This window comes from Gorilla gorilla, chromosome 18 (assembly GCF_029281585.2).
Source record: "Gorilla gorilla gorilla isolate KB3781 chromosome 18, NHGRI_mGorGor1-v2.1_pri, whole genome shotgun sequence".
NCBI lineage: Eukaryota > Metazoa > Chordata > Mammalia > Primates > Hominidae > Gorilla > Gorilla gorilla.
In genome coordinates this window covers 97782791-97797516 of record NC_073242.2, presented here as the reverse complement: position 1 = coordinate 97797516, position 14726 = coordinate 97782791, and the positions used below count along the sequence as shown (strand labels likewise).

Below are 14726 nucleotides of genomic sequence, written 5' to 3'. Positions count from 1 at the left end.
TATAACCCTTGGAGATCAAGGAGGTCCTTGATCAGGAGGCAAATCATCTTTGTCTTTACAACTGGTACTGTGGTTTTCATCTATTTGAGCTCCGGTTCTACACTAATTACCTCCCTTGACCAAAACATTTATTTCAATCTGGCTAATAAATTGATCTTTAAGTCCCTGTTTTTACTTCAGAACACTGATACAAGCAAATTTATTTTTAGGGTTTAAGAACAATAACCTTTAAAAACTAAGGGCAGAGAGCTTTTTGGAGTGATGGAAATGTTCTATGTCAATAGGAATTTGGGTTAGGCAAGTGAATGCATTTGTCAAAACCAACTGGATGGTACATATAAGACTTGTACATTTCACTGCATATAACATTTTCTTTTAAAAACTGAAAAAAATTGAATTCTAGTTAATGACATACATACTAAAAGTGTAGGAGTGAAATGTAATTATGCCTGCAACTTACTTGGAAATGCATCAAAAAGTAAGATGGATTGATAGATGGCTAAAGAAATACATGATAAAGCAAATAAAACACATGTTAACAAAGCAAATAAAATAACATGTTAACAACAACAAATGTGATAATCTTGGTGGTAGGTATGTGGTATTGACTAAAATTTTTTTCAACTTTCCTATTTGAAAATGTTCCTAATAAAATGTTGAGAGAGGAAATCACAATAAGGCCCTAAACCCCCAAACTCCTTACCCTGCAATAAGAATCAACTCAACTCCTGAGGACAGAGAATGCCTTGTAATTTTTTTAAGAATTGTTCTCAGTGGGACATGCAAAAAATGCTTGTGGAAATGATTAAATGAGAAAAGTTTTCTTGCTAACCAGATTTCTTACTGATCAGTCAAGTATGTTCTGATTGCTTTCTATATGCTCTGCCACACAGATAAAATATATTAAAATACCATAATAAACAGGGCTTGAAGAGAAACAAGACAATCTTTTGGCAACTAGAAAAGGGTAAAATCATCAGATGGCATATTATTAAATCTGAGTTTTTATAGTGTAGATGATATAAATGATATTTGTTGTCAGGAAAGGAAGAAATAAATAAATATATTAGTATATATCACGTCTCATGGATTAGATAGATCTTGAACTCAAAGAACAAATGGCTTTGGATAGGCAGAATATATTGCCTAATGAGGAAAAAGATATGCTGCATATAGAGAATATTAAGAGAAGTTCAACCTAAGGGGATCTGTTTTAGCAGGAATAGAAGGATAATACTGGAAGTATGATAGGGAACTTTTAAATCAGGGAGTTTCTATTTTCTATAGTAAAGTACAGAGAGTAATAGCAATGGTTTGTCAGAAATTTTAAGAAGATAAAGCATTAGGCTGGGCGCAGTGGCTTATGCCTGTAATCCCAGCACTTTGGGAGGCCTAGGTGGGCACATTGCCTGAGCTCAGGAGTTCGCAACCAGCCTGGGCAACACGGTGAAACCCTGTCTCTGTTAAAATACAAAAAATTAGCCGGGCATGGTGGCGTGTGCCTGTAGTCCCAGCTACTCAGATGGCTGAGGCAGGAGCACTGCTTGAACCCGGGAGGTGGAGGTTGCAGTGAGACTAGATCATGCCACTGCATCATGCCATTGTACTCCAGCCTGGGTGACAGAGTGAGATTCCATCTCGAAAAAAAAAAGAAGATAAAGCATTAAAATCCAGTGGCTGGGCATGGTGGCTCAGGCTTGTAATCCCAGCACTTTGGGAGGTTGAGGTGGGATGAACATATTAGGCTAGGAGTTTGAGACCAGGCTGGCCAATAGCGGTTTAGTAGAAACCCCATCTCTACTAAAAATACAAAAACTAGCCAGGCGAGTTGGTGCGTGCCTGTAGTCCCAGCTACTTGGGAGGCTGAGGCATGAGAACTGCTTGAGCCCAGGAGGTGGAGGTTACAGTGACCTCAGATCACAGCCACTGCATTCCAACCTGGGTGACAGAGTGAGATTCTGTCTCAAAATAAATAAATAAATAAATAAATAAATATCAATCCAGTGTGGTTCAGCAACTGATGAATAACAAAATGTGATATATCCATACAATGGAATATTACTCAATGGTAAAAAAGAATGATGTACTGATACATGCTAGAACATGATTGAACCTTGAAAACATCATGCTAAGTGAAAGAAGCCAGTGCCATATTATGATTCCATTTATACAAACTATCCAGGATATACAAATCCATAGAAATAGAAATTAGATTAATGGTTACCAGGTACTGAGAGGAGTGGGGAACGGGGAGTAACTGTTAATGGGTATGACGTTTCTTGCTGGTGTGAGGAAAATGTTCTGAAATTAGATAGTGTTGCTGTTTGTACAACTATCTGAATATATGAAAAAACCACTGACCTCTATGCTCTAAAGGGGTGAATCTCATGGTATGTGAATTACACCTCAATAAAGCTATAATTTTAAAAATCCATTTGATTTATAAAAAGAAAAAACAGAGTGAGCTATTCCAACTAGAAATTATAGCAATCTAAATCTGGGACCTCAGCAGTGGCTCACACCTGTAATCCCAACACTTTGGGAAGCAAAGGGAAGAGGATTGCTTGAGCCCAGGAGGTCAAGGCTGCAGGGAGCTGTGATAGAGACACTGCACTCCACCCTGGGTGACAGAGCAAGACCCTGTCTCAAAATAAAAAAATTAGGCTGGTGTGGTCGCTCATGCTTGTAATCCCAGAACTTTGGGAGGCCAAGGTGGGTGGACTGCTTGAGCTCAGGAGTTCAAGACCACCTGGGCAACATGGTGAAACCTCGTTTCTTCTCCACCAAAAATACAAAAAATTAGCCGGGTGTGGTGGCACATATCTATAGTCCTAGCTACTTGGGAGGCTGAGGTGGGAGGATTGCTTGAGCCCGGGAGGCAGAGACTGCAGTGAGCCGAGATCACACCACTGCACTCCAGCCTGGGTGACAGTGAGATCCTGTCTCAATAAAATAAATAAATAAATAAATAATTTAAAAATCTGGGCCCTGGTTTACAGTGCCACCAGTAGAAGTTAAAAGGCAAGAAAATCTAAGCTACTTCTCATAGGAAGAAAACAACCTGGGTTGAAATAAAAGACTAAACTAATTAGGGTATCCAGCCTAAGCAATTAAAAATCCTTTGGATTCTAATAGGCAAGGGTAGAAATGAGAAATAGGCAAGGTAGCAAAACATACTGGTGGGGGATGAAAGGTGATGGATTTAGATTTTATGTATTTAATATGAACTATGTGACTTCTGAGAAGGATAAAAGTAACCATGGTACAAATAAGGAAGACTTCTGAGTCTACGGCATAGAATAAAGAGCTGCAACTACCAGGAGGCAGGTACTCTGTTAAGGAGGTAATCAAGAAAGGAGGCTAGAAGGCAGGTTCCTTAAGGCAGGGTCACTTAGGCGGAAAAGCAAGAAAAGCTAAAGACCTAAAGCTAAGCAGCACTTAACAAGCGAGGAACTGGGAGATGAGGATACTACAGGAACTGTGGAGGGAGGTAATGAGTCAAAGCAGCATGAACATGAGATGGAAGGAAGATGGTGGCAAGGCACGTAGTCTGAAGGCAGGTTATCAAGGGAGAGAGAATCAAGGAAGGCTGTGGGTGTTTCCTACAAGTCTGGGGCATCTGACAGTGAAAGCAGCAAGACTAAACAAGGAAAAGATGGGGGAGTTCAACACAACAAAGAGATACGGGAGTTCAATTCAGGGAAGAAATATGGGAGTTCAATTCTGAATGAGTAAGAGAAGGGATCTCTAATTAATGAAGGGAATCAGAGGCCACCAGAGGAAAAATAATCCAGCAAGAGCAGGAGCACCCTTTTGAAGAGAGACCTACAAGGTGTCGGCCAGGCGATGGCTTCAGCCTCCTATGCAGATCTAGGAGATCGCAAGCCAGCTGCTGGAGGGTATCTCCCTCTCCCTAAGTTGTGCCATTAACTGCATTCATTCCTAATGCCTGACTCTCACTCATTTACCTGGATAGAAAGGTCGTTGGATTTCTCCCTCTGATATCCATGGCTCTTCTCCTTGCTCCAATTTGAAGATCACCTCTGGCTTGGAAACTTGATATCCTGCTCATGGGTAAATACACAAGATTTGGTTGTTTGTGCAAGTGGACAAAGAACCCTCCTAAGGACAAGTCAGTACTAGTCCTTGATCCTCAGGAACTCTGAAGGAAAAAAAAGGTGCAACTTAAGGAGTCATGCAATCAAATTGCCTATTTCCAGTTTTGCAAAATAAAGACCTTTTACCTAAAGAGCAGGCTCAAAACCCCATAAAACTGGGTCCCAATAAGATTAACAAGCTCTGACCCCTGAGCACCCTGGTCACAGTTACCTAAGCTCTGGGCACCACCACTATAGCAACCAAGGAAGGAAAGACCCATCAGCAGGAAAGACACTCAGAGAAGTGGTCCTTACCAAGAGAAACCAGGTGGCTATAGTTCTCCAGCATCACATCCCTGTATAAGCTCCTCTGAGCAGGGTCCACATGGTACCATTCTTCCTGGGTGAAGTCCACAGACACATCTTTGAATGTCACTGATTCCTGTAAAATCACATTCCTGTTCAACTGGGGATCAACCCCATAAATGTTCTAAGGCAATGCTGGGAACATACTGTAGGAGCTATCAGAAGTGGTGATCACACATTTGTTAGATTGAGGAGGCAATGTTGGGTTACATAAACTCATTGTTTACATAATTTTGTAAAGGATCTAGTATGTCAGGCAGGAAAGTTATGAGGGGCAATTTGTCCTGCAGACCTGTATTGCTACCTAGCTATCTTCTTGGTTTCTTTCAAAGCCAAGCCTTTTTATACAATCACCAAGTCATTGCTGCCTATTCACTTTCTTTGTTACAAAATCCAAATACAGTGGGTAGTAAAAAGTGATGACTTTCTTTCACCACCATAACCAATCCCACTTTACTTTCAGAAATAACCACTCTTAATAGTTTGGTGTATACACAAAGTCTCTTGTTCATGTTTATTAACACCCCACCCACCCACTTAACCATACTCACACCCCAACACAGAATCTTGTTTTATGAAATACCATACATATTGTTCTACAACTTGCTTTTTGATTTAGCTATGTATCCTAGAGATCTTTGCATAGTGGAATAATTGCACCTTATTGAACTGCTTCATAGTACTCCACAGTACACCTGTATCACAAGTACCCACTGATTAAAACCAACAACACCTCGCCATATTAAGAATAAAATGTGACAGGGCACGCGGGTGGTTCACACCTGTAATCCTAACACTTTGAGAGGTCAAGGCCGGCAGATCGCTTGAGCCCGTTCACTTCCTTTGTTACAGGAGTCCAAGAGTTTGAGACCATCCTAGGCAACAGAGCAAAACCCCATCTCTACAAAAGATCAAAAAATTAGCCCGGCATGGTGGTGTGTGCCTACAGTCCCAGCTACTCAGGAGGCTGAGCTGGAAGGATCACTTGAGTACAGGAGGCGGAGGTTGCAGTGAGCCATGATCATGGCACTGTACTCCAGCCTGGATGACGGAGTGAGACACTGTCTCAAAAAAAGAGAGTAAAATGCAATTCCCTCATGGCTCACCAGGCTGTCACATGCTGATCTTGATGTTCCTTGACTACATCAAACTCGTTCCCAGCCCTTTTGTTATTCCCTAGCCTCTTGCATGTCCACATGGTTGACAACTAGTTCACCAGTTATTCAGGCATCATCTCAAGCATGGCCTCCTCGGGAAGGCTGTCTTAGCACCTCCACTATCCATCGCATTTTGTGTTTAATTTTCCTGCTAGTCCAGCTATCTCTCACTGCCCAGTTCTTTTCACCTGAATTCAAGAACAGATTCCGATAAAAAGGACACTCGTGTTTCTAGCAATGATCGGAGATATTAGCTTGTTACCCTATTGTCTGTCTCTCCACTGTAAGTTCCATGGGAACAGGGACTTTATCTTGATCAGTTACATGCCTGGTGCCCAGAACAACGCCCGGCACCTAGTGGGCACTTAAAAAATACTTGCTGAATGAATCAGTGAACCAGTCCCTGTCAGCAGGTACTGTGATTATTTCCAGTATTCTGCTATTATAAACATTACTGTAATAAATATTCTTTGGGCAAACATGCTAGGATTTCTCCTGGCTCGCTAGCTAAAATTACAACAGCTAGGCCAAAGGTCTTTCACTGCCTCATACCCTACTCTAATCACTTTTTCCTCTACCATCCCATGGACACATGGCTGGCTGGCTGAGGTGCCCCATGCCTCCCAATTGTCAGCTCTGATGCTAGAGAGCTGATTGTCTAGAATCACTTGGCCTTGTTAAACCATGAGTCACCTGTGACCATGGCCTCCTTGAGCTATGTACTTTTGGTTAGGCTTTTTTTTTTTTTTTTTTTTGGAGACAGGGTCTCACTCTCTCACCCAGCTTGGAGTCCAGTGGCTCAATCATGACTCACTGCAGCCTCAACTGCCTGAGCTCAAGTAATCCTCCCACCTTAGCCTCCAGAGTAGCTAGGACTACAGGCATATGCCACCATATCTAGCTAATTCCTGGTTAGACTTCTGTCTCAGAAAGTATATAATAAAGTATAGCAAAGACAATTAGTGCAAAAAGACATCGAAAGCAGAGCTGAGTTAGCTGGAGCAGTGAGGGAAGGTTTCACAGAGGCTTCAGCTTATTCTGTACCTTTCTCTTGTTTGCTTAGGTATAGCTGAACCAATTCACTCAAATTCCTCAAGAGTATCATTCTGTCCTCCCATTTCCCTTAGCTAATTCCATTTCATACTTCAGGTGCCGGTTAGCAGATCTCCAGTGAAGTCTTCTGATCCCCCACTGGAGAGTCAACCTCCCTATCATGTGCTTTAAACCCTCTGCACACCTACCATTATTCAAACAAACCTACTCATCTATTTAATGCTTGTTTTCCTAGTTAAATGGTACACATTATGAGGGCAGGGATAATACTTTTGGTTGTTTTTGAAATTCTACAACACCATTGTCCAGCAAGTACCTGACTCACACTATACCTCTGTTTCCTGAATGAGTTGAGCCTTAAGGAGATGGATGACATTTGAATATTAAAGAAGGCAGGAGTGGCCCCTTCTACTGAGTGAGGTACATGACCACATCCACACACCATACTGGCTCCTCTGCCCCATATTTCTGTTCAACACTTGGCTGTGTCCCTGCCGGAACAGGGGAGGGATGAAACTGGGGCCATTTTTCTGATCAAGGTTAGAGATCTGACAGACTAGATATTTACAAGGTGCCTGGATTTACTATATACACTGTGGCAGACTAAAAATGCAAAAGAAAAACACTGCAGTCCTTGAATACAGTTCAGTTTATTTTAAAAGCGTTATTTATTAGAGCACAATATGAGACAACACACAGTAAGGTGAGGTGCTGCGGGCGCTCAAAGCACGAAAGACTGGGAGAGGGAGGGAACACTTCAAGGTAGGCTCTGTACCAGGTCCTAAGAGGTAAGTGCCATGTGCATGGAAGAAGAAAATGTGGGAATCCAATCCAGGGATTGGGAAGCTTGAGAAGGGAGGCTGGTCTTGGGAGAGGCATGGCCAGCAAGGATAAAGGGGTTGGACCAGCCATTTTGAGATAAGTGGTGAGAAGTAAAACCTTCTCCCCACTGCCTGCTCTACCCTCTAGACATATTGTCTCTTCGGTTTAGTAATAGTCATTGCCCAACCAGGACTCCTTTGCTTAACTGGTTCCTCATATTTAATATATGGCCTCCTGGTTTATTTTGTTTTATTTTGTTTAATAGAGATGGGGTCTCACTATGTTGCCCAGGCTGGTCTCAAACTCCTGGGCTCAAGTGATCCTCTCACTTCGGCCTCCTAAAGTGCTGAGATTACAAGTGTGAGCCTCTGAGCCTGGCCGGCCTCCTGGTTTCATTCTGCTTTCCCAAAGAGTCTGCACTCAAGGTGAAGAATGTGCTAACCAGCAAGCAAACGTCTGCTCCAAGCCACTCATCATTTCTTGCCTTGACAGGGCAACCACTGGTCTCTGTTCTTTAACTCTTGATCCCAATCCCCTTTTTTTTTCCCTGGGCACTATCAGAGTTACTTCAAAACACAAATTTGATCATGTTCACAAACACTTCACTGCGGCCAGGCTGAGTGGCTCATGCCTGTAATCCCAGCACTTTAGGGGGCTGAGGCGGGTGGATCACCTGAGGTCAGGAGTTCAAGACCAGCATGGCCAACGTGGCAAACTCTTTGGGAAAGCGGAATGAAACCGTCTCTACTAAAAATACAAAAATTAGCCAGGCGTGGTGACGGGCACCTGTAATCCCAGCTACTCGGGAGGATGAGGCAGGAGAATCACTTGAACCCAGGAGGTGGAAACTGCAATGAGCTGAGACACCGCCACTGCACTCCAGCCTGGGCAACAGAGCAAGACTCCATCTCAAAAAAAAAAAAAAAAAAAAACAAAAAAAACAAAACACAACCCATAAACCCTTCACTGTCTCCCACTTTTCCCTATTTCTGTCACCCTCACCCTAGTTCGTGTCACCATCTCTTACCTGGACTACTGCTACAACCTCCTAGTTCATCTCTCCTCTCACTCTTGCCCCACCACCCAAGTCCATTTTCCACATTACAACCAGAGAGATCTTGTTAAAATCTGCCAGACTGCTGGGCATGGTGGCTCACACCTGTGATCCTAGCACTTTGGGAGGCTGAGGTGGGAAGATCACTAGAGGCCAGGAGTTCCAGACCAGCCTGGGCAACACAGTGAGACCCCATCTCTAACACAAACAAATTTTTTTAAATTAGCTGGGCATGGTGGCTTGCATCTATGGTCCTAGCTACTTGGAGGGCTGAGGCAGGAGGACTGCTTGAGCCTGGGAGTTCGAGGCTACAGTGAGCCACGATGACACCACTTCATTCTAGCCTGGGTGACAGTGCAAGACCCTGTCTCAAAGAAAAACAAAACAAAACAAAAATCTGCCAGATCAAGTCATCTCTGTTTCAAGGCCTCCAATGGCACCCTGATTCATTTCAAGTAAAGTCAAAGTCTTTATGGCCGCCTATAGGCACTTCACAATCTGGGTGCCAGCTAGCTCCCTGACTTCACCTCAAGCCTCCTCCCCTGCCTGCAGCTCTCGCCTGCACCCACCCCACCCTCCTTCTGATTCCTGGAAGACACTAAACCTACTTCCTCCCTGGTGCCTGTGTTGTGCCTTTTCCCTTGACTTGAAAGCCTCTTCCTGCATGTACGCTCGTGGCTCCCCACTCACTGGCTTCAGCTCTTTGTTCAAATGTCACCTTATCAGAGCAACCTTCCCTCACCATCCTACACAAAATAGCACCCCATTCTACATTCTTTTTCACAGCCTTTGCTACCTGACATATCATGTTTGTTTACAGTCTATATCCCAAAGCAGAATGTAAACCCCGAGAGCAAGAATACTATTTATTTTCTTTACTGTTGAATCTCCATTGTCTAGAACAGACCTGACATGTAGTAGGTGCTCCACAAATATTTAATACATTTTTCTTTTGAGACAAGGTCTTGCTCTGTTGCCCGGGCTGGAGTGCAGTGGTGCAATCATAGATCACTGCAGCCTTGACCTGCTGGGCCTAGGCAATTTTCCCATTTCAACCTCCTAAGCAGCTGGGACCACAGGTGTGTGCCACCATACCTATTTTTTTTTATTTTTGTAGAGATAGGGTTTCTCTATGTTGCCCAGGCTGGTCTATGAACTTATGGGCTCAAGCAGTTCTCCTGTATGAGCCTCTCAAAGTGCTGGGATGACAGGTATTAGCCACCATGCCTCATCCACAAATATTTAATAAATATTTGTCTTGAGATTAAAACTTAAATTCCTCAGTGTGAGCTTCAGAGCCCTTCATAGCCTAGTCCCCTGGGGACCTCCACAGCCCCCACTCTGGCTTCTCCTCCCCTCAGACACTAACATTTGGCCACGCAGAAGAGTTACAGCTCCTTGAAACCAGAACGTTCTTTCACCTTGGCAAGCGTTACTTCAAGCGCTCAGGCTTTCTTCCTTGGCTTGGCTAAGGCTCACTCTTCACTCTTCACCAAGACTTGGTCAAGTTCTCTCCTCTGGGGCCCCATTCGTACCCCAGGTCTGGGCTGTGTCCCCCTCCCATCCCAGCAGCTCTCCTCCCTGGGCCTCTCTCTAGCACAGCTCATAAGACACTACTACATTCAGGTGTCTGTTACCCAGTGGTCACTCCTACCAAACTGTGCTCCTAGAAGGTCAAGACATTGGCTCAGGCACCTTCAAAATTTCCAGAGGCCAGAACCAGTTTGGTACATAACAGACAATCAAAAGTTTGCCAGAGTAAATAAGTAAAATGCACTCTTGGTGGAAGTTAGTCACTCTGAGTCAGATCAACTTCAGGGCATCTCATGCTACAGGTCACACCTTGAACCCTAATAAATGATCCAGTAACACCTTGCAGATAGCTGCTCATCCTTCTTCCAGGTGTAACAGGACTTCATCATCAACCCCTTTTAAAAACTAACAAAGCAGCCAGACGCAGTGGCTCATGCCTGTAATCCCAGCACTTTGGGAGGCCAAGGCAGGTGGATCACGAGATCAGGAGATCGAGACCATCCTGGCTAACACGGTGAAACTCCCTCTCTAATAAAAATTTAAAAAAAATTAGCCGGGCACGGTGGCAGGCGCCTGTAGTCCCAGCTACTCAGGAGGCTGAGGCAGGAGAATGGTGTGAACCTGGGAGGCGGAGCTTGCAGTGAGCCGAGATCACGCCACTGCACTCCAGCCTGGGTGACAGAGCCAGACTCCGCCTAAATAAAAAAACAAAAACCAAAAAGCAACGAACAAAGTTATTAAGAAGTATCACATGTTCCAGACAGGTGCAGTGGCTCATGCCTGTAATGCTACCACTTTGGGAGGCCAAGGCGGGTGGATCACCTGAGATCAGGAGTTCGAGACCAGCCTGGCCAACATGGCAAAACCCTGTCTCTACTAAAAATACAATTAGCTGGGCGTGGTGGCGGGCACCTGTAATCCCAGCTACTTGGGAGGCTGAGGCAGGGAGAATTGCTTGAACCCAGGAGACGAAGTTTGCAGTAAGCCAAGACTGTGCTACTGCACTCCAGCCTGGGCAACAGAGCAAAATTCCGTCTCAAAAAAAAAAAAAAAGAAGTATCACATGTTCCCTTTCCTTATGTTGACATACAAGGATCTTGGCCAAATGGTTGAGCCCAAAGCAAGGAACTAGGAACAGCATATACTAAGTTGAGAAGACTCAATTTCATGGGCTCCTAAAAAGCTCCATAATGAATAAATGCATAATATCCTTGAGTAGATCTCACACCTCCTGGAGATCCAATTACCTCATCAATAACATGAGTTCCCTGAACTACAGAAATAAAGAGTTTTATGAGCAGATGGGGTGAAAGGGCACTTCCAGAAAGGACATGTACAAATACAGTTTGCCCAATTAGAAAACATCACATTTACGGCAATACAGTGTGGTGTCTCCACTTAAGCACTCAGTGGCCTCTGATACCAGATTGATCATAGTTTAACAAGCTGATAGTTGACCGTGTAACTAACAATGGTGTACAGAGAGAAGAACATCACTGTCAACCTTTGCACACACACAGATTCCTACTGCATCACCATCTGCAGTATTGAAGACTGGAAACCTGGACCTCCTCCTTGACTCTTCACTTTTCCTTTATGCCTTGCAGTCACCAAAAGCCTCAAATGTCTCCTGAATTCAGTCCCTTGCCTTCATCCTTCAAATCCAGCTGAAATCCTCCCTTGCCAATGACAGCATTAATCCAGGGAATGGCAATCTACAGCCACACAGTCTAATATGGCAGCCACTGGCCACATGTGGCTATTCATTATGTTTTTAAATTAAGGATTTAGATGTTCACCCAATTACAAACTGGTTTTAAATGCTAGGAGGAAAAGAAAAAGAGCAAACAAACTTAAAAGTCACACTTGCAATGTAGCTAGTCCAAATGGGCATGTGTGATTAAGCAAAATATACACTGGGCCAGGCGCAGTGGCTCACACCTATAATCCCAGCACCTTGGGAGGCTGAGGTGGGTGGATCAAATGAGGTCAGGAGTTTGAGACCAGCCTAGCCAACATGGAGAAACCTAGTCTCTACAAAAATACAAAAATTAGCTAGGTGTGGTGGCACAATGCCTGTATTCCCAGGAGGCTGAGGCAGGAGAATGGCTTGAACCCAGGAGGCGGAGGTTACAGTGAGCCAAGATTGCGCCACTACACTCCAGCCTGGGCGACAGAGTGAGACTCTGTTTCAAATAAATAAAATAAAATAAAATACACACTGAATTTCAAAGATTTACTATCAAGGAAAGAATGTAAAATGCCTCATTAGTAATTTTAAAATATTTATCACATGTAGAGATGATAATATTCTGGATTGTTTTAAATAATATGTATTACTAAAATTAATTTCACCTGTTTCTTTTTATATTGTAGCCGCTAGAAAACTTAAAATTACACATGGAATGTGTATTTCTTTGGCACACCACCTTTCTACATTGTTCTAGGTCTCCACCTCAGGCCATCTTTCTCTCAAACGCTGCCTCCTGTCATATACCCAAAGCTTCTGCCACATGGACTCTTTGGCCCAGTAACAACATTTTCTTTTGTGTTTCTTTGCCTTTATACATCCTATTCTGACCATAATGTACTTTCTTCCCTCAGTTCCACAGGAAAAATTCCTAGTCATCCTTGTAGAACCAGTTCACTGTTCCATTCCCTCCTGAAGCTTCCCCACATCCTCCGTGCTCCCCATCCCCCTTCAGCATTTGGTCCCCATCTCCATTTCAGAACCGTAGCCATCTAGTTATATTTTTCTCTCTCAAGAATTTTTTTTTTTTTTTTTTTTTTTTTTGAGATGGAGTCTTGCTCAGTCGCCCAGGCTGGAGTGCAGTGGCGCGATCTCAGCTCACTGCAAGCTCCGCCTCCCAGGTTCACGCCATTCTCCTGGCTCAGCCTCCCGAGTAGCTGGGAGTACAGGCACCCGCCACCACGCCCAGCTAATTTTTTTTGTATTTTTAGTAGAGACGGGGTTTCACCATGTTAGCCAGGATGGTCTTGATCTCCTGACCTCGTGATCCACCTGCCTCAGCCTCCCAAAGTGCTGGGATTACAGGCATGAGCCACCGCGCCCGGCCAAAAATTTCTTAAACTCCTTTTCATTTCAGTATCTCTGACACTGCAAGTGGAGAGTGTCCAGAATCACCTGGGCAGCTTTTCTAAATTGTCCATGCATGGAGGGTCTTGCCCAGCATCTTTTAAAAGCTCCTCAGGTGGTTCATTATCAAAGAGCAACAGCTCAGATTTCTTGAACACTCGCTGCTAGGCAAGCACTAAACTCAGTCATTTACGTGCACTCTCACCACATTTCCTCACTGAAGCCTTGTCACCACCCCAGAGGAAGCAGGCACCACTTCCTGACTGGTTCTGAAGCATGACCCTGGTTAAGAACCACTGCCTGGCACAGAGCAAGCATTCCAAACACGTCTGCTGAGTGAATGGATACAGAATCTGGGTAATTCTCAATGGAGGAAAATGAGGAGTTGTTTCGAGGATTAAAAAACAACACATGGGTTAGTGAATTAAATTCTTGGATTATAAAAAACAGAGGCAAACAGAAAAACGATGGCATTAACAGCCAAATCTAAGGCTGGTTCCTCTTAAGCACCAGCCAAATAGAAACACCTCTGATAAATCGAGTTAGAAGAAATTTTTAAAAGATGAACTTAAAGATAGGAGGATAAGGCTGGGCACAGTGGCTCATGCCTGTAATCCCAGCACTTTGGGAGGCCGAGGCGGGCGAATCACCTGAGGTCGGGAGTTCGAGACCAGCCTGACCAACATGGAGAAACCCCATCTCTACTAAAAATACAAAATTAGCCGGGTGTGGAGGTGCATGCCTGTAATCCCAGCTACTCAGGAGGCTGAGGCAGGAGAATTGCTTGAACCTGGGAAGCGGAGGTAGCGGTGAGCCGAGATTGCGCCATTGCACTCCAGCCTGGGTAATAAGAGTGAAACTCCGTCTCAAAAAAAAAAAAAAAAAAAAAAAAAAGGAGGATAAACAAAACAGTGAAATACACACTAGTGTGTTAAGAAATGCAAAAAATCTTAACAAAAAACTTTTAAATTCTAAACTACCAATGTTTACACAAAAAAGCAGAAACCTTTATAATTGAGGAGGAAATAGAGAAAATTGTTGCCAAAACATCTTGTCTATAAAAATCCTGAGTCTAAATGTTTTATAGGTAAATTCTTTCAAAAGACAGAAAAAGGTGAAAAGCAATCTGAATGTTTCTACAAATTAAGGATAAGCATGACACCAAAACCCGTCCAAGAGAGTGCTTTCTCTCTGGTGGCTATTTCCCTTAGTAATACAGATATTAAAAAATGATCAACTGGGCTGGACACAGTGGCTCACACCTGTAATCCCAGCACTTTGGGAGGCTGAGGCAGCTGGATCACTTGAGGTCAGAAGTTCGAGACCAGCCTGACCGACATGGTGAAACTCCATCTCTACTAAAAAATCAAAACTAGCCAGACATGGTGGTACACGCCTGTAATCCCAGCTACTTGGAAGACTGAAGCAGGAGAATCGCTTGAACCCAGGAGGCAGAGGTTGCAGTGAGCTGAGATTGCCCTCTAGCCTGGGCAACAAGAGCAAAACTCTGTCTCAAAAAAAAAAAAAAAAAAAAAGAGAGATCAACT

At 43.8% G+C, this 14726-nt stretch overlaps 1 protein-coding gene across 8 annotated transcripts in view; it reads right to left on the bottom strand.

Moving 5' to 3' along the window:
* Positions 1-14726, bottom strand: part of ZFP90 (ZFP90 zinc finger protein) — a 36854-nt gene that overhangs the window by 13558 nt on the left and 8570 nt on the right. For 7 of the 8 annotated variants that reach the window (XM_019012551.4, XM_019012552.4, XM_019012553.4 and 4 more), the window contains exons 3-4: positions 4413-4539; positions 3969-4064 (exon numbers count right to left, since the gene is read on the bottom strand). In XM_019012551.4, coding sequence (XP_018868096.1) covers positions 3969-4064; positions 4413-4539 — 223 coding nt within the window. Of the gene's footprint in view, positions 1-3968; positions 4065-4412; positions 4540-5245; positions 5365-14726 lie in introns of all 8 variants that reach the window. The other variant, XM_055366262.2, reaches the window with a different exon arrangement.